This window comes from Mandrillus leucophaeus, unplaced genomic scaffold (genome assembly GCF_000951045.1).
Source record: "Mandrillus leucophaeus isolate KB7577 unplaced genomic scaffold, Mleu.le_1.0 Scaffold206, whole genome shotgun sequence".
Classification (NCBI taxonomy): Eukaryota; Metazoa; Chordata; class Mammalia; order Primates; family Cercopithecidae; genus Mandrillus; species Mandrillus leucophaeus.
The window spans coordinates 806,853-833,609 of NW_012102099.1; the positions used below are offsets into that span (position 1 = coordinate 806,853).

Sequence of the window (26,757 nt, forward strand, 5' to 3'; positions counted from 1 at the left end):
TCCAGCCCCACCTCTTCCCCCGGCCCTGGGTGGGGCCCGCACCTGGGGCTCTCCACTCGTTAGCGCTCCTGGGCCGCCTCCTCGGCCCGAGAGGGACCCGCCCGCGGGGCCTGGCTGACTCAGGGCTACCTCCTTTTGCCTAGGACACCCGCCTCGGTGACTCCCGATTCCCTGTCCTAGGCTGCGGTGCTCTGGGAGGCGGGTCTCCAGAGTAGCTGACAGAGCTCTTTACTGGGTGTCTTCTAGGGCAGGTGCTGTTTGTGCATCATTTGGGTTCCCACATACTTCCTATGAGGTGGCGAAAGCGTTATGCCTATGGTGTCACCTCACACAGGAGGAAACTGAGGCCCAGGCAGGACAGCCCCTTGCCTGGGGTGGGGGCTGGGTTGTCCTTAGGCCTGTGACTTCACCTCTCGAGCACCCCCTGTGGCCCCCCTCCCTGTCCCCGCCAGGCCAGAGTCCTGCAGCCAGGCTCAGACCCTGTCCTGTCCGGCCGGCCGGGGATGCTGGACAGTGCCCCTCTCTCTAGCCCTCACAAGTCATTTTCATTCGGATCTGCCTTTCCCCAGCCCCTCTCCTTCTAACTGGGGGCACTGTGGCCCACTGTGCCCCTTTCTCTTCCCATTCCTTCCTCCACACCCATTCCAGACATCCCAGAGTTAACAAAACCCAAAAGAAAAAGAAAAAAGACTCAGAGCTGCTTGGAGGAGATGGCATCCTCAAATGTAGCGCTGTCGTTTGAGGGGCTGGTCCCAGGCACCTTTCTCTGTGGCCTGGGGTGTGCGTTTTGGTCCCCGGCGTGATTTGAAAGAAGATGGAGGTTCAGCGAAGCAGAAAGGAGGTCTTGGAATATGTGAGGCCTGTTCCAGATGGCAGGTGCGACTCGGTGGTGGTGGTGGCAGCGGCGGCTACGCGCTAACAGTTGGAGATTGTGCACAAGGGTGGAGAAGAGGCAGGTGCTATATTGAGTCCTCAGCGCCTTGTTTATGTATTTATTTATTTATGGGGAGAGTGTGGTCACATCCCTGTGCCCCATCCAGGTCTACGAAGCTCAATGGAACTTTGGGTCCTAAAATTCTGCGGTAAATTCCTATTTTGGAGGATTTTTTTTCAGTTTCCAGTCCCCAGTAGGTAGTATTCAGAACCAAGAGAAATTAAAATACTGCCTTTGTCCCAGTGAAGCAATACCCTCTCTTCAATCACCTGATTGCCCTTTACAAATTATGACAGCTTCTCTTGGGGATGCTCAAGAGAGGAATTCTGGGTGTTTGGGTGATGGTCTTCATTCTGGTTTTCTTCTCTTTTTGTTCTCTTAGTTTAGTGTGGTTTTTAATTTCCTCTCCACCTCCTTCCTTTCCCTCTGGGGCCCCTTTGCAGGAGACTGACTCCTCCCCCTTGGTTCTTTTTTCAGCCCCACCAGGAGCTGAAATGAGAGTTTGCAGGAATCCCCCTAGAAGCTTCCAAAACTCTGGTTCTGGCTGACTTTTTTTTTTTTTTTTTTTTTTTGAGATGGGGTCTCACTGTGTCACCCAGGCTGGAGTTTAGTGGTATGGTTGTGACTCACTGCAGCCTATACCTCCCCAGGCTCAAGTGATCCTCCCACCTCAGCTTCCTGAGTACCTGGGACGACAGTTGAATGCCACCACACCCGAATAGGTTTTTTGTAGTTTTTTGTAGAGTCCTCCTGGCGGCGGAGGGTGGGGGGAGGGGGTCGCCATATTGCCCAGGCTGGTCTTGAACTCTTGAGCTCAAGGGATCCTCCCACCTCTGTCTCCCAAAGTGCTGGGATTACAGGCGTGAGCCATTGCACCCAGCCCTGACTGAATTGATTGAAGCTGGGTTTGGGGGCAGGAGGAATGGCATGGTTGCAAAAGTTGGGAAGAGCATGCTAGTAATTAATAGGCAGGGTAACTTTTGTCTCTGATCTCGGCCACTTTGATGGCCTGGATGGGATGGAGCAGCATCCTCACATTTGCCTGTGCAGTCAGCCTCCTGAAGTCCTGGGCTCCCACACAAGTGGTAGCCGAAGATTTGCTTCCTTTGGGGTGGGCTCTACTGGCTGACTTTCTCCTCCAATAACAGTCTCGTTGATTTTTATGCCTTGTCAAGAGCGAGATCTGAAATGCTCCAAAAGGCATATCCTAAGGCCTTTCTCTGTGGTTTCTTCTTCTACCGTAGCAGAAACCCAGTTGAGAAATATCTCCGCTATTTAGCTGCATCCTCTCAACCATGGCCTCGACGTTGCTGGAAGGCACACTCTACTAATATAGTGATGGTGGCACACTAAATGGCACCCTGGTGGCCTAAAACTGTGATCCCACCTTGATAAGTATGTAACTTATCCATACCAGCAAGTGACTTCGAAGTTCTAATGGAGATGACAGAACGGCAATCCATTAGCAACTGGACTTCACTTCACCATCAAGGGCAGGGATCCATTTAATTGGCTCATATGGGGAGACAGGCAAGATTCAGTCTGATTCACGAGCTCCCTGAGGTCGCCCCGGCAGGAGCCTGTCTAATGCCACGGTAAGACATGCCGGTCCCCCCTTAGGTCTGCAGCCTGGGACTTAGCAATCTTCTCGTGCTGAGCATTCAGATCCATCTGAGGAAACCGAGGAAGCCAGAAAGGACCTGCCAAGGGATGCCCTGCTTAAGTATTAATTAACTTTGCCAGGGAGGACTTAAAAATCTGATGTCAGGATGCGGGGCGTTCCTGCTCTTTCTATCCATAATCCACATTAAGTCTCTGGGCAGATGTCTTGAGTTTATACTAATGTTGCCCAATAAGATTCTTTTGTTCTCACCATTAGGAAAATTGGCCTTCATTGGAAATGAAAATATTAATATATTAGGCCAGGAAGCACAGAGCATGTCTATATTTAATGAGCCAATGCCTGTTTTCCTACAGTTACCTCCCTGTTTCAATCATGGAGACATTCTAATCAGCAATTCTCAAAATCTGTCTTGCATCAGAATCATCTGGGGTGCCTGTTAAAACCCCCAGAGCATCAGATTTGGTAGGTTTAAGGTGGAACCTGAAAATGTGCATTTCTAACAAGTTCTCTGGTGATGCCAATGCTGCTGGTCTAAGGACCACTGCTGTAATATTTTGAAATATCAGCAGTATTTAAGTAGACATTTGGTGATTTTGTCAGCGACTTGCCATCTAGCTTTTTGTTTAGAACCCAAATAGGCTGGTTTTAAGGGAGTTGGTGATATCCAAGAATGTAGCTCCGTAAATGTGTAGTTTTTTTTTTTTGTTTTTATTTTTGTTTTAGAGATGGGTCTTGCTGTGTTGCCCAGGCTAGACTCAAACCCCTGGGCTCAAGTGATCTTCCCACCTTAGCATCCTGAGTAGCTGAGACTACAGGCATGTGTCACCATGCCCAGCTTCTCCATACATTTTTAAAACTATTGCCATGTCTGATTCTGTTGGCCTGGCTCTGGCAGGCTGTTTGGGGGTTGGATGGTTCGAAAGGATGGCGTGTGTTACCATAGCAATGTTCTTCTCCATGCAGGAAGGCTCCAGAGGTTGATCCTGCACCAGTGACTGTGTTTTCGTGGTTTTTCCCATGGGGTGCTGCAGGGTTCCATTCCATTACTCCTGCTGAGTGTTTCCAGGAAGCTGGGATAGTCAGGAGACTCCAGGTCCCTTCTTGATCCAGCCTATAGATGAAGTGAACTTCCTTTGTCAATCCACTGCCCAGTTTGCTTAGGGCAATGGATTAGATGAAGCTAATTTGGGTACCAGGCAGAAGGCGGACGGCAGGGGCTTCCCAAGGCTACAGGGAAGGTGCTTTCTGCTCCCTTTATTAGCAGCTCTTCCCTTGCAGCACTGTCTGGATCCTTAGCCAGGCCAGGCCTGCCTCTCCTGCAGCCTTTAGCATGAAGGTTATTACCTCCATGGATGCGAGGGATAGCAGAGATGTCTGTGGCACGTGACTACTGTCGGATCCCTTTGTTGCTGTCTTCTCAGGGTTCTCCTTGAAGGCCACGCAGACATCCTGGCGTTCTTCCCCTAGGGTGTAGCACACATGGAATCCAGGTGGCTCCAGCTCACCAGAGGACAGTTCAAGGTGTGGCTCTGCAGCCCTTGTGTGGTTTGAGTTCTGGTCGCTCCAGGCCCTCTCCTTTCCTATGTAAATCTTTGCTGTAGAGATAGTTGGATTACAGGACCCAAATTTGAACATCAAGAGAGAAAGTGATCAATTTTTAAAGAAGGAAGTACTGAAAACTGCTTCCCTGAAGAATTTTGCTGGGATTAATTTTATAGTCACATCAGACCAGGTGCAAAGCTGTTGTTTACGAGTTGGCCTAAGAATGCAGGTGGGAAGCTGGGATAGAGACAGGGGCCATATGGGACAGTATGTTTTGCTTTTTTATCTGGATTGGTCAATTACACTTTGACTTTTGGAAAGCTTATTCCAAGTTTGTGGGAGCCTTAGCATATTATTTAGGAATTAAATAAGACTGTGCATCTCTTCTGATGGTGGGTGTTACTGAGGGGGACCCATTTTGTCATGGGTCCCCTCTGGATGCGTTAGAGGGACCGGAGATAAGAAGAGATTCCTAAACACAAAATGTCCAGACTTGGGAGGTCCAAGGAAAGAGATGAACATTAACCAAGTCTGTATGTGCTGGATGCCTGACATACATGCTTGATCCTTGAATATCCAACTAGTACTTTTTAGGCCCATTTTACAGGTGCAGAAACTGACTTTCAAGAGGTATAGAAATAGGCCGGTCACAGTGGCTCACACCTGTAATCCCAGCACTTTGGGAGGCTGAGGTGGACGGATCACCTGAGGTCAGGAGTTGCAGACCAGCCTGGCCAACATGACGAAACCCCGTCTCTACTAAAAATACAAAAATTAGCCAGACATGGTGGTGGGCACCTTTAATCCCAGCTACTTGGGAGGTCGAGGCAGGGGAATCGCTTGAACCGAGGAGGCAGAGGTTGCAGTGAGCAGAGATTGCACCACTGCACTCCAGCCTATTTGACAGAGCGAGACTCTGTTTCAAAAAAAAAAAAAAAAAAAAAAAGAGGTATAGAAATAAAGTGACCCACCCAAGGCCCCCAAGCTGGTTAGGGGGAAATTTCTATCTCATCTACATAAAATATTGTCTCCTCATCAGATTGCCTTCTTTCTCCATTCCTTCCCACAAAATTTTATCTCCTTCCTTTTCCAGAAATATCTGTGTTCTGGTCTGAAACAATTTTGAACAGGGAGGCCTACTGGCCTTTAAGCAGCTAAGCCTCCAGAGCTATGCCTCTGGATTCAGGTGATCCTGATCCAAATGTGGCGGACTTCACTGTATACTTAAAAATGGTAAAGATGGTGCATTCTGTATATGTATTTTACCTGAATTTAAAAATTCAGTGGAACTATCCCATGATATTCTTTTTAAAAACTGTTTTTTAAATTAAAGTTTATCACATATACAGAAATACACAGATTGTAAATGTTAAGGTTTTTGGTTTTTTTGAGACGGAGTTTCGCTCTTATTGCCCAGGCTAGAGTACAATGGCGCAATCTCAGCTCACCGCAACGTCTGCCTCCTGGGTTCAAGCGATTCTCCTGCCTCAGCCTCCTGAGTAGCTGGGATTACAGGAATGTGCCACCACGCCCGGTTAATTTTGTAGTTTTAGTAGAGACGGGGTTTCTCCATGTTGGTCAGGCTGGTCTCAAACTCCCGACCTCAGGTGATCCAGCTGCCTGGACCTCCCAAAGTGTTGGGATTACAGGTGTGAGCCACTGTGCCCGGCCAAATGTTAAGATTTAATGACTTAATAAGTTGAACACACTTCTATAACTACTGCCCAGATCAACAAATAGAAACCCAGCTATATTCATTCTTAAGGTTCATTTTATTTATTTTTACCTATGTGAACCTCTGGTTAGAAGTGTCTTGTAACTGTACATCCCAAATCCAGATCTTTGCTGAGTAAAATTTTTTTAAAAGTCTAACTGACCTATCATAATATTTGTCCCATCTCAACCTGTCATGGCAGTATTTGAAGGGCCCCGTAATGCTGGGCATTTATGGGTCAATAGTGAGCAAGTTAGTCGTTGTTCAGCCCGTACAGATGGCCTGAGATGTCAGAGGGGGTGGGATATCCCCCAAAAGAGGTAAAATTGATTCCCGAGAGAGGTTAAGAAGAGAGAAGTCATGGAACTTCACAGCTCATCTCATAAGTGAAGCTTGGGGAGGTTGAAGGGTTTGCCCACAATCTCACAGCGAGGAAGCCGGACCAGCAAGTGGCTTCTCCTGTACACGCAAAGAGAGATATGCACTATCTGAGACGTCCCATTGAAATGGGTTCTGACCAGGAAGGAAGCCATTGGCAAGAGGGCCTGGTTGGGGCCAGTGAGGTCACCTCCCAGCATCACCACTTAGGGACACTGACCACTAGCTGTGGGGCTCGGGACCCTACATCCCAGATGCCCTTTGCCCCCCATCTGCTTTCTGCTCTTGGATGGGCTGCTGGTGAAGAAACACTGCTGTTCGCCCATCGTGGTGTGTCGGGAAAGCTACTGGGTGAAACCAAGACCTATCTTTGCCAGAACCTGTTGTGAGCGAGCGTCCCCTGCCAGTGTGGCCTGTATTCTCCTTGGACTACAAAGTCCGAGGTCTGAAGCCATCTCTGCCACCCACCAGCCACCGCACCTCAGGCAGGTCCTGACCCTAACAACCTCCCAGTGTTGCCCCGGTGTTCAGCTCTCTCATACCTGGGGGAAACATGGCGAACTGCAAAGCACTTCTTAATAACAATATTTATCTAGCAATCCCTGTACGCCAGGCTCAGTGCTAAGTGCTGCATGCACATCTCAGTTCTTCCCCGCAGTAGCTCATGGGAAAGGGGCTTCTGTTATCCCCATTTTACAGATAAAGGGACTGAGGCTCGAAGCACAGTAAGTGCTTGGGGTCACAGGGCCACTTCCATGATGGGGCCGTATTCAAACCAGGGCAGAGTGTGTCCAAGTGACCCTGCCCAGCTGCCACTTAGAACCACTCAGTCATCCAGTCATTATTTACTGACTACCTACTATGTGTCAGGAACTGATTTAAGTGCTGGAGAGACAGCTGAGGAGTAGGCGAAGCCCACTTCCTCTTGTTGCTCACATCCTTGAGTTGGGGTCCTTTGGGGAAGAATTCTCTTGGAGATGTGTCTTTGGCACTTTTGGAGAAAAGCCTGCTTCCTTTCTCCCCAGATTCCCTCCATGCGGCTTGTTCTTGATCTTCAAAGCCCCCTGACATCCCCAAAGACTCCCCTTAAGGAGCTGGCGGCTGACAGTCTAGTGTCCCTGGGTCTGCGTACCTCGCTTGCGGGGACTGCCTGCGCGGAGCAGTTCCCCAGCAGTCTGTTCCCTTCCGGGCCCTGGCCTCGCCCCCAGCCTCCTGCCCTGTGGTTTCCCTGCAGCCCCTTTCCTGCTGGAGGGGAGGACAGGCGTCAGCCCCGCAGCTGTTTGCTATTGAAGGACCCGTCTTGCTCCTGGTGCACCTTGTCGGGCCAGCTGACACCACTCATGCCAGCCTGATAAGAGGCTCGGGGCCCATGGCCACCCCGTTCACATGGCCCTGCCACCTCCTCGTGGCCTCGTGCCTGTTATTCTGTACATCTCCACACACAAAGAGCCCGGGTGCAGTTGCTGGCGCTCAGCTGCTGGAGTGGGGAGGGCAGGCAGCCGCGAAAAGCTTTTCAGAAAGGCCAGGGCGGAGGCAGGAGTCACCCAGGTGATCGGAGCGGTTCCCCCGGGACCCCAGCCCAGGCCCGCAGTGAAAGGTTACTGCTAATTGGCGAGCTTCTGATGGGGCCGCATCTATTTAGCACTCCCCCCTCCCCAGAGACTTCCAGGATGGTCTTGGCACAGCGTGTGATTCAAGAGCTCCCCGCCCGAGTCTGGCACAATCTGTCTGAAATTGTGAACATGGAGCCTCTTGGTTTTTTAATTTGTGTTTTCGTTGTCGCCGTTCTCTGCCCATTGTCGCTGGTAGATTTCATAGCTGCAGCCACCCTGACTCTGGCGTCCCCCCTCCAGGGAGCCCCCTCGGCAGGCTCCCTCCCCTCCCCACCCCAAGACCCACTGTCAGAGGCATTGCCCGTCCTGAGTCCTGACCCATTGCCCCGGCCTCAGGGCCCAGTTCTCACCCCGCCATCATCCCTGACACTAACACAGCTTGTCCACCCTGTCGCAGGGGGCAGATGGCCTGTCGGAGCCTGAGGGCATCTCTCTGAAGCGGGTCGCTGTGGTGGAAGATTTCTTTGACATCATCTACTCGATGCATGTGGAGAGCTCAGCAGAGCCAGGCAAAGCCCCCAAGCACGCTGGGCAGAAGAAAACCTACCGAGCGGTGAGATTTCTGTCTCTTTGCCTCCACTGGCAGCCCCAGGCCTTGGCAGGAGGCCATGGGCTCTGCACATGTTGGGCTGGGGGGGCGGGGCAGGGAGCTGAGGCGTGATGAAACGGCCTTTCGGGATCTAGGGGGGCACAGGGCAAGGGCACGGCAGCCAGAGATGGCTCACAGGGCGAAGGGAGGGGATCTGTGGTCTGAGCACAAAGGAAAAGCAGGTTGAAGGGGGTGAGAGGGAGGGAAGGAGAGGGATGAGGGCAGGAGGTGCCCTCCTCTTCCCCATTTCTGCTTCACTTGCTCCTACCTGACACCGCCCCCCCAGCCCCCTGCAGCCTGTTCTGGGGCTGGGGTGCTGGGGGCAGATAATGAACAGAGGAACAAATGCCTCCATGGCATGGCATTTACCGCATGCCAGGCCTGTCCTGAGCTCTTCCTATGTGTGAGCTCATCCTGTGAAGTCAGGACTGGGAGTTTCCCAGGGGAAGTCGAAGGACCTGCTCCCCACCCTCCAGGAGATCACAATTGGATTTGGGGTGGGGAGGCTGAGAGCAAAAACAAGATACATGAGAAGCAGAAGTGTCTCCAAGGCTCGCTTTGAGAGAGAAAGAACCCAGGCTCAGGGGCATTTAGCAAAGGCACTGCCAGATGCAGATGAGCCTGGGGGGCTGTGTGGAGAAGGTGGCACCTGTGCTGGCATTCTATGCTTTGGGGAGGCATAAGGACAGAGAAGGCAACCTAGGGGCAGGGAGCGTCACAAATGCGGGAGAGGTGGAAATAGATGGGACTGGTCAAACCAGAGGCCCCTCCTCACCCTGCAGAGGGGCCTGCCTGTGTTCTGATCCATCCCCTGCTGACCCACATGTGAGCCTATCCACGGCTCATGCACAGCTCTGAACCATTTGTCCAGTGCCCAGGGAGGCCAGTAAAGCCAAGTCCTTCGTGCCCATTCAAGCCTTGTGGCAGTCCTGTGACCAAGGCACTGAGGACACATTTCACAGTTAAGGAAACTGAGACCTGGAGATTTGGGTCACCTGTCCAAGGTCAGATGGCAGCTGAGTTGCAATCAGCTGGTGTCCTCCATGCTGACTTTCTCTGGAGCTTCTAGAAATGTGCCCTTCTGTGTCTGGGCTTCCCCACCCAAGGCAGATGTGAAACTCCCCACCCCAAGTTCTTTGTATAAATAGCTTTGGACTACATGGAGGTGGCTGTATAAGTCTATAATTTCCCCTTATGGTCTTTTTTGTTTGTTTGTTTTTGTTTTTGTTTTTAATGCAACCATCCTGTTAGTCTTTGTCCTCAGAAAATGGCTTTTGCCCTAAATGGATTTTAAGGATTGACCCATGTGCCAAGGGCCTCAGAGAGGTGAGGTATCTGCCCAGGGAAGCAGGAGGTGGTGATGGTCTCCCCTCCCCTCCTGCTTCTCAGTCTGTGTGCTCTGGGAAGTGGCTTGTGGGAAGGGAGTTCTGAGGGTATTTCCACCAGAGGGCCATAGAAGAAGGAAGAGGCACCCAGGCTGGGGCCGACATGGGCCCCTTGGCACTGAGAAGACCACATTTTCTCAGCATTAAGTTTACCATTGTGGGTGGGGCACAGTAGTTCACACCTATAATCCCAGCACTTTGGGAGGTTGAGATGGGAGGATTGCTTGAGGCTGGAAGTTCAAGACCAACCTGGGCAACATAGCAAGACCCCTTCTCTTAAAACAAACAAACAAACAAAAAAATTGGGGCTAGGCGCGGTGGCTCATGCCTGTAATCCCAGCACTTTGGGAGGCTGAGATAGGCAGATAACTTGAAGCCAGGAGTGTGAGACCAGCCTGGCCAACATAGCAAAACCCTACCTCTACTAAAAATACAAAAATTAGCTGGGCGTGGTGGCGCATGCCTATAATCGCAGCTACTCAGGAGGCTGAGGCATGAGAATCATTTGAACCCAGCAAACAGAGGTTGTAGTGAGCTGAGATCATGCCACTGCACTCCAGCCAGGGTGACAGAGTGAGACTCTGTTTCCAAAAATAACAATAAAAAATACATTAAAAAATCCAGGCCCAGTGGTATATGCCTATAGTCCTAGCTACTTGGGAAGCTGAGGCAGGAGGATTGCTTGAGGCTGCAGTGAGCTGTGATTGCACCACTGCACTCCAGCCTGGGTGACAGAGCAAGACCCTGTCTCAAAAAAAAAAAAAAAAAAGGTTAAATTAAAAAAAATTCACCGTTGTGCCGAGCAGTCAGCATGTGCTCTACACCAGCACTTCCTATACATGTATGAAGGTTGCATGTATGAAGCAGGTGCTGTTGTTACCTCCATTTTAAGATGAGAAAACTGAGGCTCAGAGAAACACATAATCTACCTGAGGTCGGTCAGCTGACATTCAGCGCTGGGCCACCCACCCCAGAGCCTGTGCCCTGACCACCACACATCCTGCCTCTCTGCACCCCTCCTGTGGTCAGCTAGTAAGCTGCACGACTTGCTGTTGTCCAGACGGATGGGCTGGAGCCAGCTGGATCATGTGATTTCCCTGGCCCCTTTGGTGCCCAGCATCAAGCCTCACCTACAGGCACTCTTTGGGCGGTTTAGGAAGGAAGGGGTCTGCGGCCTCCATGCTGTGGGGAGAGCAGGGCTGGGCTGGTTCTGCCAGCACTTGCATCCCTGGGCCAAGCGGACATCCAGCCCTTTGCTCTGCACTTCCTGGCTTCTCGTCCATATGCCTGCCGCGTGCCCCACTTCCCGCTGCCCAGCCTGGAGCTGGCACATGACTGGCACTGAGCCAGCTGGGCTGCGCACAGAGCTGGAATTTCAGCAGCAGGGCCAAGGCTGAGCTGAGCAGGCCAGGGCCCTCCTGCAGTGGGTGTGAGGCCGAGGGGGCTGGCACACCTCCCTCCTCCCCTGCATGCCTTCTCTCCTTTTCCCCTTCTCCTCCCCATCTGTCACCCTTCTCATGCCACCCTTTTCCTTTTTTGGGGGCAGGAGGTGGTGCCTGGATGCCATTGTGCCCCTCTTCATCTGCTCCCATTTTCCTCGATGCAAACCTAGCTCTTCAGCCCCACTTTGCAAACTCAAGGCCCCCACCCATCCATGCCTGTAGAAAGAGCCCCCAAGGAAACCCCTGCTGATGGCTGTAGAGGGGCACAGCCTGGCCAAGGACTTTTTGGATCTATCTCTGTGTTTTGCCAAAGCTGAATCCTCGGACTGCCTGACAGTCTCTAGGGCACAGGGCCCCTCTGGATTTTTCCAGGCCTGGGATACTATAGAAGTCAGGACTGGCAGGGTGGCGGCAGACTTGTTCAGTGCACTAAAGGAGGCACGTTATTTGGTGGGGAAAAGAGCTTTTTTGCATCTACTGCTGTCCAGCCATGGATCAGATAGGGCGGCCAATGAGCTTTCTGAAACTGGCGGTATTCGAGCTGGAATTAGATGGCCATGTGCAATGGATAATACAGGGATTCCCATTTTGAGCAGGAAGTCCCTGTCTCACTTAGCTTCTCGTGTGACCTGAGGTCCAGAGGATCTCGGAGATCTCGCCAGCACCAGGGTTTGAGGAAGGTTCCAGCTGGTCCTACAGAGTTTCCTGAACTCACACAGAGGGCCAGTCCTTTTTCCAAGGGGTCTTCCTGCTTTTCTGATTTCTGCACCCATCTGGGTCAGAACAAGCCCTTTTGCTTCCTTTCTCCCTCCCAGGGTGCTGGTAGGTCAGATCGGGTTCCACAGTCCGGATCTAACTGCCCAGGCCACTTTGGAGTTGGGGCCAGATGTGGTCAGCAGCTGCTCCAGGCCCACTACGTGCTAATCCACCCGCAGGGCAGAAGGAGGATCTTGTAAAGTGGTGCAAATCCCCCCAATTGGTCTCATCTGTCTTTGTCGGCCTCTGAGTTGGGGAGTGAAATGGGGCCTTGCAAGTCAGCGACTCTGCAAATAGCTCCTGCTCTCTCTGCCAGTGAAGTCCCTGTTTTTTACCACCAGGAAAAATGTAAAAGGCAAATTCACATACGGGACTCAATGTCTAGGCAGGAGGCCTGGGGAGCAAGGCAGCAGGCAGCCCAGGGCAGCGGAGGGCAGCTGGGCAGGGACAAGGGTCCTGGAACTTCCCCTCCTTAGACACAGCAGCTCTGTCTTTATCTGTTTCATGTTTTGGGCTTCAGTGTATGAGTCTATTTCTAGAACAGGGTCTGCAGCTCTAAAACCATCTGAAAACCACCATCCTATTAAGTAGAGCATCTGCTAGGATTGTCCTCCTGGTTTCGACTCATTCTGTGGTCCTGTGGCCTTGGGCATCCATGCATTCAATCAGAAATGGAGGTCCCATTTCTGGTCCCAGGCAAGCCGGGAAGATGAATAAGATGCCTGCTGAAGGTTGCAGGGAGAGGGTTTGTTATCCTCTATGTGGGTCCCTACTGCGGTGCAGAGCTGGGCTGGACTCTGCTTTCTGGACTCCCCAGGGAGCTCTAAGCCAGGCTTGCAGACAATCCCACCTTGCCTTGCAGGGCAGGGCTTCCCTCCCTGGCCCTCAGGCAGTTCCAAGGACTTCTCACCTGTCAGCCTTCTATCCTCCCCTTCCACCCGTCTGTGGGACCCAGGGCCAGAAGGTGTGTGCTCAGCAGTCCTCATCCCTGTGGCACGCCAGCCAGCCTTCGCACACTGCTGGAGTCCCTGCCAAGGCCAGGATAAATGTGGCCACCACTCTACCCCTGGAGAGGGAGCCATTCCTATGCTCTCCGCAGGCCAGACAGCAAGAAGGGCCCTGCCCATCCTGTGTGCAGCCCTCAGCAGAGCAGCCAGGCCGGGAGGACCCCCTGAGCCCTTTAAAAAATATTTCTCTGCCCATTGGCAGGTGAGCAGGCAAGCTCCGGGTAACTCAGTAGGGCTGCCCTCATGGTAGGGACCTGACCCTCTTCTTCCAGCTGACTGTGCAACCCTTCTCCCGGGCCCTCTACTGAGCTCTCCTGAGGCCTGACCTAGGGTGCCACGTCTCAGGGTAGCCGAGGGGCATCTGTCGGCCCAAGTCAGTTACAGCCCTCTGCTCGGCCTAGCACACGCCCTTCCCTCCTGCACGCTTGCTCCTGCAGCTGCCACCCTTCAGCCAGGCATCTCCCTCCAGACCCAGCAGGCCTGAGAGCAACATGCCCCCAGACTTCCAGGCAGCCCTGGGCTGGGGATGAAGCTTTCTGTGTGCATGGCAGAAAAGCCCCATCCCTTGGCTTTGACACCTGACAAGGACCAGCTGCATCCCTGATGTTGCCCTCCCATCCGCTGCTCCAGTCAGAGACACTGGGGTTTGCCCTTGTCCCTGACCTCCAGAGGAAGGCAATCAGACAGGGAATTTGGAAGGGAGATAACTCATCAAGGAGCCTGCCTGCTCCGCAGAGCATCAAATCAGCTGAGAAATAACAATTGTGTCACCAAAATTAACTTCGCATTTGCAGCTGGCAAGAGTGGCCCCTGGACTCTGCCAGTGGGCTGAGCTGGAAGCCGTGCCTGAGCTGGTCCTCCAACGGCCCAGCCACAGCCTGGGACACCCCAGGCCTTCTGCATCCCCCACAACTCCACTCCCCAGCCCTGCCCTAGCCCATCTCTACCCTCCAGCCATCGCAGAGATGGAGAAGGACATTCTTGCATTTCCAAAGGAGCAAACCCCTGCAGTTGCTGGGGGAAGGCGGGGCTCAGCGCAGCCCAGAGCAGCCCCTCACCCTTGGCCAACTTTCCCAGCCGGGCTGTGGGCTGCGGCGAGGACAGCGGAACGCTTGGGTGATGCTGCCCCTTAGTGGAGAGAAGCGGGAGGACCCAGGCTCCAGGAAGCACATGGAAAACCAGGGAACCTGGGACTGAAGGGACTGTTTGGCCCCACCAGACAGCTAAATCAGGGTCAGTGGCTTTTCCAAAACCCAGAGCAAGAGGAAAGGGCTGGACACCTGGGCCCACAGCCACTTCTTCCCCACTCCCCCACCCAGGCCTTTTTTCATGTTCCCTCCCTTCTGTGTGTCTCTCCCCCAGCCCCCTGCATCCCTGTCCTCCTCCTTAACTAGGGAAGGCCCTCTGGAGACAACTGTGGAGTGGTGTCACCTGGAGCATGGGGTTTAGTCTGGCACTACCTTGAAAGTGCCATGTGACCTTGGGGAGTCGGCTCACTTCTCTGAGCCATAGTTGCCTGGAACATGGGGGTCCTGCAGTGCCTATCTAGTTTGAAAAGTCTGGTGCCTGGTACTAGCCCTTGACAGCTCTCCCTAAGAAGGTTCTTGACCTGTGAGTGATCACAGGAGATTGTTTGTAGGACCTTTGGTTCTGTATATGGGTCCAGGGCAGTGAATTTATCTGTGGGTCTCAGTCTATCCATCTCTAAGAGGGGAACTGCTCACCCTATGCTAGAGTAATGTTTATAAGCCCATTTTTTTCATAGCAGCAATAAAATGTTCTGAGGAATGTTACTTATTAGGATATAGGTTAAAGACTGGATAATGTTTAAAGGCTTTGCTTTTTCAATTTTTAACCTCCTTTATTGAGATTTTTAAAACAAATGGTTTTCCACAAAAGTACTATCTCATTTCCACAGCTGAGAATCCAGGACACCTGCCCCTTGCTCCTGAAATCCCTGACTTTCCTTGCAAGAGCCAAAGCGCTTGCCACCAAAGCTCAGACCTTGGTGACCTCATGGCCAAGTCGCCTCCCCACGGATCCATATAACAAGTGAAGCTCTTGTCTCCTCCAGATCGCAGAGACCTATGCCTTCCTCCCGAGAGAGGCTGTGACCCGGTTCCTGATGAGCTGTACAGAGTGTCAGAAGAGGATGCACTTTAACTCCAATGGCCTGGAACCCAAAGGTAGTGGGGGTGGCGTGCTGGAGGGCTAGGGCGGGGGCCGGCTGAGAGTAGACTGTCCCTGAAGATGCCAGCTTTTGCTGACACAGAAAAGTGTCCAGCAGCTGTTATTGCTAGCCCCAGAGGCCAGTATGGGTCCGTGGTGCTGCCCAAAGAGCCTCGTTTTGTTTTGTTTAACTTTTTTTAAATCTCAAGTTTCACTTAAAAACCAACCATACGAAACAAAAAGGCAAACAACATGTTTCCCCTGCCTCGCGAGGCCCAGGACAGCCCCTCTCCTCACAGCCAGATTCCAGCTGGGAATGGCCAGCCTACCCTGTTCGCAAAGTTCCATCCATGCCTCCCACTGCTTCTCCGTGCACGAGCCGTGGTCTGGCCTGTACACTCCCTGAGACATGTGCATGCGTCCTCCCACCCACATACCTGCTAATGATATGTCTTCCCTGGTGCTTGTTTCCACCCTCTGCTCACCCATGTGCCCTTTGACCAGTAAACCCATGGGGGGCTGATGAGAATTTTTTTTTTTTTGAGACAGAGTCTCACTCTGTCACCCGGGCTGGAGTGCAGTGGCGCGATCTCGGCTCACTGCAAGCTCCGCCTCCCAGGTTCACACCATTCTCCTGCCTCAGCCTCCCAGGTAGCTGGGACTACAGGTGCCCGCCACCATGCCCAGCTAATTTTTTTTTGTATTTGTAGTAGAGACAGGGTTTCACTGTGTTAGCCAGGATAGTCTCAATCTCCTGACCTCGTGATCCGCCTGCCTCGGCCTCCCAAAGCGCTGGGATTACAGGTGTGAGCCACGGCATCCGGCCGACTGGTGAGAATTTAAAATGTCCAGGGCAGGCTGGGCACAGTGGCTCATGCTTGTAATCTCAGCAGTTTGGGAGGCTGAGGTGGAGTGATTGCTAGAGCCCGGGAGGTGGAAGCTGCAGTGAGCCATGATCATGCCACTGCACTCCAGCCTGGATGACAGAGCAAGACCCCATCTCAAAAAATAAATACAATAAAATGCCCAGAGCACTCATGACCACCAAAGTTGGTCCCTTGGACCGACGTCCATGCCTTCCAGCTCTGTCCTGCCCAGTGAGACTAGCAAGGACCTCGCTTCAGTACCCCCACACCCCCTCAAACTGAACATCCCAGAGGCTTCCAGTAAATCTGGGGGCCCATCTGTTTGCAGGTGGCTTTGGCACTGTGAGACGGCCCAGCACATTTGGCTGGTACAATTATAACGCTGCCCTGAGAAATGGTGCCCAGGTGGGCGATTTATCAGGGTTTCCAGGACTGCCTGGTGCATTGTGCCAGCTCCTGGGCATTGGGCCTTTGGAAGGTGCTGAAGTCAGTGGGTGTTTTGCCCGAGGATGGAGATAGACTCGAATGAAGGGTGCGCCGTTTATCCAGGCGGCACTCAAGTAGCATCCATTGAATCTGGGGAAGGAAAAATCCACAGCAAAGCCTGAACAGACAACAAAGAATCAGGAGCATGGGCGTCAAGCGGGGCTTTCTGCCCGTGTTCGTTGTCCCTGACACACGTGAATGGCTTCTGACAGCAGCTGACTCACCAAATCCAGAGGCTCCCATGCCCTTGGGAGCCATCAGGGCACGGCTGTTTCATCAGGCACATGGGCCAACTTCAAAGCACGAGGGGCAGGAATGGATGTAGTTAATCCCTCATAAATGCTGGTTCCCATGTTAAGAACAGGGCTTCAGGGCCACACAGCCATTCAGCTACTGTGTGTCCTGGGCAAGAGACTTCATCTTTCTGAGCCTCAGTTCCCTCATCTGTGAAATGGGGTTAATCAGAAGGCTGCCAAGATGTGAGTTAGTCCCTGTACTTGGCATTGGTACAGGAAGACAGAGCTGTGGCTATTGTGGTTCCTGTGATAACGCGGGACACTCCCACGATGCATGCCTGAGCCAGTGATCTTGAATGCTGCTACCCACGTGGCCTGCCCCTGGCCAGGCAGCGGCTGCAACCCTTGGGCCAAGACAGCATTTGGTACCTGCAGATGGGCTGGAGGGCTTTCCCTGCCGCTCTCTCCACCCTGCTGGGGTCTAGGCCACAGGGACCAGGGGTATGTGTCCTAGTGGTGGCTGCCTGGTTCCTGCCCACCCATCCGCCTGTCCCCTCCCGTTCCTGTCCTTGTTGTTTCCATAGCAACTGGCGGAGTCAGACACAGAATTGCTTGCCTGGAGGAACAGAGGTGAAGCCAAGAGGGGCTCCGTTTGTGGGCTGCTCTGGGGTGTCTGAGGCGCCATCCACTCCCCTCCCCTGCCACGCATCCCACTGCAGTGTGGAGGGCGTTCCTCAGCTCCCCCTGCACTCCTCACTGACGGCTGCTGGGTCTCCCCATGCTACAGGCTGCACGCCTCATCTGCGGGCTTCTGTGTGGCCAGGAGGGCAACGCAGAGCACAGCAGTGGCCTGCTTCCTCTCCTCACTGGCTGCCACCACCACGCCCCACCCCCAGGGAGGGGAAAGAGGCCAGGGAGGGAGGGAGCACACAGGCCAGGAGCCATCTAGAATATAAACCAGCGCTGTGGGCTCGCTGCTAAAGCCTATCTTTCCTGGGGCTTGCTTCAGGCCAGACAGAAGATGAGCACCATGCCCATTCTCACCCATCCTCCCCCATCCTCAGGCAGAATGCCACCTCTGTCCCAGGTAGCGGAGCTTCCCTTTGCAGGGCGAGGAGAAGACGCTGAGGGAGCAGGAGCCCGGGGAAGTGGCGGGTGGAAGGGCATGGCCTTGGAGTCAGGCAGGTCTGATGTGCAGCCCTGTTCCCCACTACGTGTCCCTCGGCAGGACAGGGAACCTCTCTGAGCAGCTCCTGATCATGACAGTTACGAGTATCCTATGAGGTGTTAGTCCTGGCTTACAGGTGAGGAAATTGAGGCACAGAGAGGCGTTGAGGTGAAATCATTCATCCAGGCTCTCCCAGGAGATAGAAGTGCAGGCAGGAAACTGCATTTTCTCATCAGCAAAGTGGAAGAAATGCCATCCTTTCAGGGTGGTGAGGGTGAGCCTGTTGTGGCGGGCACCTGGGATGCAGCGGGTGCCTGGGGAGCATCACCCTGCCTCCTGCCTCCAGCCCGTGTCGTGGCCTGTGGTGCCCAGACACGAGGCTGCCAACGTCCAGGTGGCCCCACAGAGACACAAGGTCTGCCTCTACCCAGGTGGGGTCAGATGTGGCCCCCAGTCCTGCCAGGCGAGCACGCTGGGTCCACACCCTGAACAGGGTTAGAAGGGAAGGGCTTGGTTTCTGGAAGCTGCCAGTGGAGAGTTTAGAGTCTGAAAGGCTCCACTGTCTGCTAAGTGGCCAGAGGCACTCGCCTCCTGGACCGTCCCCAGGTTCCCCGCCTCCTGCCCCCACTGAAAGCCTGCAGGTCCTATCTCTGCCCACCATGCTGGCCTCTGGATGCAGCTATATCCTGCTATCTCCCAGGAACCCCTGCATTGCCAGCCCTCCCTTCTCCCTCTCCAGCTGCTGGGAAAGCAGAGCCTGCACCAGCCCCAGAGACAGGCCCAGTGTTCCTGCCCCAGGAAGGTGGGAGGGAGTGGGGACAGGGGACAGGATGGAGGCTCTTTGAGGGCTACTGGGAGAATGCCTGACTTCCTGGCCTCATGTTAAAAAGAAACAAAGGAAGTAGAGTGGCCTTCTTTGCTCAGCGGTCTCTCCCCAGCAGAGTGGGGGGGCCTGGACAGCCCCGTGCCCTCCCCCAGTGCCAGGAGCATAAACAAAGGAGGTGGCAGAGGATCAGGAAGTCTGAGGACGGGAAATTCCAGGGCCTCCTGACTCCACACTACTCTTCCACCAGTCCCTGAGGAGTTGAGGACAGAGCATGCAAACTGGGTGTGACTTCAGACCAGCCCAGCTCTTGGGGAAAGGGACCTTTGGAGGCATGTCTTTGTTTTCTTTGATGTGACAAAATATTGTTGCATGGTTGCAAACTGGGAGTAGCCAATGGACAGCAATGCCGACTCTTCCTCAGCAGGCAGGTTGTCCACTTGGGTCTCCGCCCCTTCGCAACCAGGCCCAGACTCCTCTGCATGGTTTCCAAGGCCTCCATGCCTGGCTCCTCCTTGCCGGCCTGGCCTCTCCCGGCTCTCACACTCATTTGCTGTGGGACTGTGGGAAGGTTGCATAACTCCTCTGTGTGCTGTTGCCTCATCTGTAAAGTCAGGGTATTACTACGAGCACCCACCTCACAAGGTTCCTGGGAGCCTCTAACCAGAGGGTGTGTATGGAGCCCTAAGCAGGTGCTCAGGAGCTGTCAGCTGAGCAATAGATCATGAGTCCCATTCAGATCCTCTCCATGAAGCTTCCTTGAGCTACTCCGGGGCCCTCTCAGCTCTTCCTCCAGTGACCCTGATGGCCTCACATCTGTCCCACCCTGCTCATCCTTCACCCTTATTTCCTGAGCCCGGGGACTGCCCTGCACACAGTTTCCTCACGTTCCCCGCCCCGAATGCACGCATGTCAGCACTCCGTGAAGACTTGCCCATTCATTGATTTACTTCCCCAGGAAGGAGTTTTTTTGCCGACTTTTGAACTGGCCTCAGGCCTGGGATCTCTGTTTCCAAATTTGAACCCCCTGAGGCTGGCTGGTCTCACGGCCTCTCTGTGCCAGGCCCCCATCGTGCACACGTCCTTCAGTGCCCACCCCTGCCTGGAAGATCTTTCATACCTGTCTCTGGACCGAGAGTTCTTCGTGCTGTAGGTGAAAGCTTGTGAGAATCACCACCTGGTGTTCCCGCGAGGAAACGAGGGTCACTCCTGCGGTTGAAGTTTGCATTGGTTGATGAGTGCCATTGGCGCCCAGCTGCACAGGCCAGCGGACAACTTGGCTTGGCCCAAGCACCCACATCATTGATTATTCTCGAGATTGCATAAAACTAGGTCTAGTGCCTGGGCTGGTTTCCATTTTTCTTGGCAAAGAGATTTTGAAACATCTCTCTGGGCACTTCCTGTGCTTCTCTTGCCAGCAACCTGCTGGATGATTTAGGCTCCGTGACCCTTGCTAGCTCCTAGCTCACTCTTCTCCATGGCAACAGAGTCCAGCAGTGCCACACCGTCAGGTCATTTGTGGAGGCTCGAGTGTGGCACCCCGTGGTGATCATGGGGCAGAGAGGGGGGCAGCCTGTCTCAGCGGAGCCCAAGGAACCCACTTCTTCCTTGTTCACGTTTCCACCTGAGCTCGTCCCCCATCCTGGCATTTTTCTCTCTGGTGAGCATCTGACTCTGCGGTTCCCACTGGCCCCTGCTCCGTCTCTCTTTCCCGCTAAGCCCATCCTCTCAGTGTGCACCCACTTACTGAGTCCAGAACACCTGGGGCTCCTCACTGCTGAAAAGCTTGCCTGTCTTTCTCCTCACCATGGTGTGGTTGAGCTCTGACCTCCCACCCGTGGCTCCATGGCTCATTTCCTCACCTAGAATGTCCCTCCCCTCCCCGCTGAGGTCCTCACAGAACTCTCATTCTGGAACGGCAAAATCCAGCATTTCACCTTACAGCAATGTTAGGTGTTCTCCGATAGGTTTAGGGGTCTGCTTGGGATGTTCCAGCTTCCCCAAGACCAGGGCATCCTGCCTTCCTCTTCTGAGCTCTCTTGGCTCACCTGCAGGCACCGGAAGTGGTTTCTCATCTCTGGAGATGCTGGGGCAGGTACAGGCCAAGAAAGACCTCTTGTCCCGCCTCCCAAGGGTACTGTCCTGGCCACTGTTTTATTTTTCCTAAGCTACCCTGTCACTAGCTTTATTAAAGATACTTTCTCATGAGCAGCATGACACTGCAGTCAGGACAGGGGCGACCATCAATGAAAGAACACAGCTGCCCGCCTCCATGCCTCCCAAACCTAGAGAATCCCTGCAACACCCAACGAAGGGCCGACCGGGGCCACGAGAGTGATGGGCACCCTTCACATTCACCGTGATGCTTAACAGTTTCTCACCAGACAGCCTCCTCTTAGAGGAAACAGAAATGGCAGAATTCTCAGTCCGAACATCCACCTTTGAAAACAGGACCCACGGCTCTTCTGAGTGATACTGTCTCAATGTCATCACTAGACTGTCTGCCTGACATATCGCATCCGGCCTGGTCAATGTATGGGGCTAGGGCTCAAAACCCCACTGAGGTTAAGAAAGTCAAATCTAGGTTGATGGTGGGGTGGAAACCCATTTGAGTTTGCCACCGCGTCGACCGGTGCGGAGGATCCCTGCCACCCAACCAAGCGGAAGTCTCTCTTAAAAAAGGGAGGAGGAGGGGGTGGTCCCTGTCAGGCCAGTTTCTTAGCCATTTCATTAGTGACATTTACTTTTTCTTTTTTTTTTTCCTTGGGACAGAGTCTCGCTCTGTTGCCAGGCTGGAGTGCAATGGCGCAATCTTGGCTCACTGCAACCTCCACCTCCCGGGTTCAAGTGGTTCTCCTGCCTCAGCCTCCCAAGTAGCTGGGATTACAGGCACGTGCCACCATGCCCAGCTAATTTTTGCAGTTTTAGTAGAGCGTGGGTTTTGTTTTGTTTTGTTTTGAGATGGAGTCTTGCTCTGTTGCCTAGGCTGGAGTAAGGTGGGACCATCTTGCCTCACTGCAATCCCCGCCTCCCGGGTCCAAGCGCTTCTGCTGACTCAGCCTTCTGAGTAGCTGGGATTACAGGCATGCGCCGCCACACCCGGCTAATTTTATTTGCAGTTTTAGTAGAGATGGGGTTTCTCCATGTTGGTCAGGCTGGTCTCGAACTCCCGACCTGAGGTGATCCACCCGCCTTGGCCTCCCAAAGTGCTGGGATTACAGGCGTGAGCCACCGTGCCTGGCCATAGAGCGGGGTTTTACCATGTTGGTCAGACTGGTCTCAAACTCCTGACCTCAGGTGATCCGCCTGCCTCAGCCTAAGTGCTGGGATTACAGGTGTGATCCACCACACCCAGCCAACATCTATTTCTTCCTCAACAAAGAATGAAACATTCTGTGTGTGACAGGGTAGCTTTAAAGAGCAAAACTAAGTTCTGCATTTCTGTAAAACTTGATTCAAAATGTTATTCAATCTGTAAAGTCACCAGAAGTACACAGTGTCAAAGCGGACCTCCATCCTCTAGGCCCCAGCTATTCTGGGTCCCCACCTTTTCTGCAGGGCTGTTCCTATCCTTGCCAAGCAGGAACTTCCCTTGTCCTCTTTGGGTAGCTTCACCCCTTGTTTGCAGACTTTTTTCTTTTTAAATTATGGTAAAATACTTAAAGCATAAAAACTTGCTTTTCATATATATATATATTTTTTTTTTTTTTTTTTTTTTTGAGACAGGGTCTCTCTCACCCAGGCTGGAATGCAGTGGTACCTCAATATCCTGCGCTCAGGTGATCCTCCCACCTCAGCCTCCCAAGTAGCTGGGACTTCAGGCATGCACCACCACACCCAGCTAACATTTTTTTACCTTTTAGTAGAGACGAGGGACTCACTGTGTTGCCCAGGCTGGCCTTGAACTCCTGGGGTCAAACAGTCCTCCTGCCTCTGCCTCCCAAAGTGCTGGGATTACATGCGTGAGCCACTGTGCCCGGCTTAATTGTTCCGTTTTAAAGATATTATATTCACACTGTTGAGCAATCATCACCACTACCTATTTCCAAAACCTTTTCATCACCCCAAACAGAAACTCTGTACCCATTAAGCAATAACGTCCCATTCCCTCAGCCTCCAGCCCCCAGTAACCCCGAGTTACTTTCTGTCTCTTTGAATTTGCCTATTCTAGATATTTCGTGTAAGTGGAATCATACAGTGGTTGTCGTTTTATGTCTGGCTTCTTGCCCTTGGTATCGCATTTTCAAGGTTGCAGGGACCCTTTTGGGCTATGGCTCTGGAGGGGCAGGTAGTATAAGTCACCCCTGGATATCCTCTGGACCTCCCGGACCTCCGCCCTGTCACCCTGCAGCCTGTCTCCTGGGCCTCCTTGTGATGGTAGAGGGCGCTTGGTCTAGAAGTTGCTCCCACTTTTCCTCATGCCACGGAAATCCCAACTCATCAGTGGGACTAGGCACCAGGGGCACCTTCTGATTAAAGGCCTGGGGCAAAATGAATCTGGCCTGAAGTCCTTGGAAGAAGGAGGAGGAGGCCAGATAACAAATAATTGAAACAATTCCTACAGCAGCTTGGCCAGAGATTTTAATGGTTATCAAATTATGTCCCTACCTTTTAATTTCTTGTAATCTGTTCCAAAAAGGCAAGAAATAAGATCAGAAATACGGAGCAATATTTATGCACAAGGATGTCCCCTGCAGTGCTGTTAGAGCCCCAATGGGAAACAACCTAAAAAGCCAATCATTACGTAGTAACTTAAGCAAATTATGGTAAACTATTACATGGCCATAAAAATTCTACTTACAAAGCAAAATAAGATTCTTGATGTTGGGGAAAATACCTATGACAAAATGTTAAGAAAAAAAAACTTTTTAAAAGCAGACTGGAATTCTCTGTATGCGTTATGAGATCATGTGTAAAAAAGAAAAATCACAGGGAAAAAATAAACAGAAGCATATGCCAAGCTGCGTGGTGCAATTACGGTTTTTAAATTTTTTCTTTACATCTCTCGGCACTTTGCGAATTCTCTGCAAAAAGAACATGCATCACTTTGATCTTCAGGACAACAAAGGAATAAATGGGAGGAGACTGTTCCTCTGCATATGATGAAGGAGGAACCAGAATTTGGGGGCTACTGAAGGCCTGACTCAGACCTGGGAGCCATATGGCACCTGAGGATGTTTTTGGGGGATGCTGTGGGGTGGCAGGATTGGGTGGGGTGAGAGTGGCATATGTTCACCTGGAAGAGAACTGACTTAGACAATGGTTGGAAACACAGATGCCTTCAAGGGTCTGGCAAGTATCATAATTGATACTTGCAAATGAGCAAAGCTGTGCAATACTATAAGGAGTGGTGGGGACTGTGGCAAAATGGGAGCCACATACCGTGCCTAAAAGAAGTGGCTGCTGAAGCGGCAGTGGTTGCTTGCCTTCGGGAGTGGGGGCCTCATGTGGCCAGACCTTATGCTCTTCAAAGAAGCCAAAAATTCATATAAATACGAGTGTGTGTGTTGAGGGGGTGGGTTTGTTGGGGTTTTTTTGTTTGTTTTTTAGAGACAGAGTCTCACTCTGCTGCTGAGGCTGGAGTGCGGTGGTGCCATCACAGCTCGCTGCAGACTGCAGCCTTGACCACCTGGGCTCAAGCGATCCTCCCACCTCAGCCTCCTAGGTCGCTAGGACTACAGGCACACACCACCCATCTGGCTAATTTGTTTTATTATTGTAGAGATGAGATCTCCCTGTGTTGCCCAGGCTGGTCTTGAACTCCTGGGGCCTGTGGCCCTTCCTGGGGCTCAAGCAATCCTCCTGCCTCGGCCTCCCAAAGTGCTAGAATTACAGGCATGAGCCACCGTGCCTGGCCTCATTGTTTTTTAACATATGAAATCTCTAAAACACTGGCATCTAATAAATAAAATATTTTTGACACCACACAGTCCACATCTCTGGGCCAGATGCGGGTGAGCCACAGAGTCTGCAACCTCTGACCTGTCCCTTCTCCTCCAAGGTGGCTTCCTCTTCCACGGGCTCTGTTAAATGCTCCCTGTGGGTGACAGGCCTGCAGCACAGACTGACAGACTGAAAGGGCTTTCCTTTTGTTCTTTCTGCCAGAAAACGAGCCTCCATCTCCACTGGTCTCTGGGATTATCGATTACAACATGCCCCTCACCTCCACCTACCTGAAGCAGATGAAGCTTCGAGTGATGAATTCCCAGGAGCAGGTAAGGCGGCCGTGTCCCCTCACCCCACCTGGAGATGTCAGTGGCCAGGTCCCCTCACCACACCTGGAGGCGTTGGCAGCTCTGTCCCCTCACCCCACCTGGAGGCGTCCTGACTTGCCTGGCAGTGGTTGATTCTTTCCAAGACTTGGGGCCACAGCTTGTGTAAACACATGGGAAATCAAAGAGGCCCTTATCTGGTTATCTGGGCTGTCCAGGCAAGAATGTGTTTCTCGTGAGAGGGTCTCCTGTGCAGACAGCCCTGCGGGTCTTCAGAGAGAAAACTTTCCCCTTGGGTGGGCTCGCGGGAGGAGGGGGAGGAGGGGACGTGGAAGGGAGGAAGCCATAGCCCTAGCCCCTGGAGTTGTTCTCTCCCTGCTCTGCCCTTTATCGCTGGCCTCTGGCCACCTTCCCCCAGGGAGGCAAGAGAGAGTGGCTGCCTGCCTGTGGCCTCTGTCACTCTTGGGGCCCAGATGGACTAGGAGGATAGTCCTTGGAGGGTGGCCCTGGGGCCTCCTGGCCGTCCAAGCCTCCCCAGCTGGGGTTTGCCAAGGGCCATGAGACACCATGGAAACAGGCTATGAAAAGAAACTCCCTCTCGCCTGCCTTCCCACACAGTCCACCTCCTAACCCTTTGCAAAGCAAGTAGCCTGACTGTCTTTCAAAGAAGGACTAGGTGAGTTCCTCTCCACCTCCACTCCCCCGCCACTGCCTAAAACCAGGGTAATCACTTCTTGCCTTCGGCTTGGAGTGTTCTCGTCTCTTGTGACATCCAAACCCATCATGTCCTTGTGGCCCTAGCAGGGGACTGGATTCTTTCTCTCCCATTGAAAGATGGGGCAGAACTTGAGTCTGACTTCCAGCCCTGGGTGCAGCTGTCCTGTGCGCTGGTCTCCTTGACAACCCCAGCATGCGTGCTCCGAGGGGGTGTGGCTCCTCGGTCAGATCCATGGTGATGTAGCAGGGCACGTGCAGGTGGCATCTCTGGTGTGATACCCAGTATGAGGACTTCAGCCGGGTGGCTTGAACCTCCAGAGCTGTGTATTCCTTTCGAGAGGAAATACAGTGGGGCGGCCAGCCCTCCTGTCCCCACACTGTGCCTAGACCCTAGAGGCTGTGTGACATAGGCTTTGCTCTGAGCGGTAGAACTGTTTGCTAGAACTGTGTCTCCCGTGTCTTCTCATCTGAGTGTACCTGTTCTGGGATGGTTGCATCTCCAAGAAACTTCACATCATCACAAATAATTCCAGTGGGGAAAATGGACTTGGGCTGGGTTTCCAATGCACAAAGGCAAAGTAGTTTGGGCTGCAGGAGTGTCGGTAATGAGGTGTCACTTTTGTTGTTGGTTATAGAATCCCAGCACCACTGTTCGGCCTCTGCGTTAGGTCTCCTCTGACTGCTGCTGAAGAGCAATCTGTGGCCTTTCTTTCCTGTAGCCATCCTCACTGTCACCGGCGCCTGGCTTCGTAAACACAGTCATCACCGTGCTCATCGGTGCCCAGGAAGAATGGAGCACAGAACCGCACAAACAGCGGGGCGCACAGCCCTCGGGTTTTGTTTCCTACAGAATGGCACTAAATTCAGGTCACCCCTAGAACCAGTAGTGGTCAGTGTCGTGCAAGTTGTGATCTCTTACTAAAGAATCAGATATTTGATTTGGTTAAAAATCCTTACTGTATCTTCACTTGCGTCAATGGAAGGAGGGGAGTTAAGACTACGGGTTAGGTGCTTTAACGAGGATTCAGTCATTCCACAAATATTTATGGAGCTCTGTTCTGTGAGCCAGGCTCACAGAAATAGGATTAGCAGAAAC

General features: G+C 52.8%; 1 protein-coding gene across 1 annotated transcript; it reads left to right on the forward strand.

Annotated features, from left to right (window-relative positions):
- The first annotated feature begins 64 nt into the window (after window positions 1-64).
- LOC105539547 (nucleolar protein 4-like) lies at window positions 65-26,539 on the forward strand. The gene is made up of 5 exons (XM_011979876.1): window positions 65-156; window positions 8,203-8,358; window positions 15,059-15,170; window positions 24,838-24,947; window positions 26,381-26,539. The coding sequence occupies exons 2-5, from the start codon at window positions 8,287-8,289 to the stop codon at window positions 26,537-26,539; spliced, it is 453 nt and encodes a 150-aa protein (XP_011835266.1). The 5' UTR covers window positions 65-156; window positions 8,203-8,286.
- The last annotated feature ends 218 nt before the right edge of the window (window positions 26,540-26,757 follow it).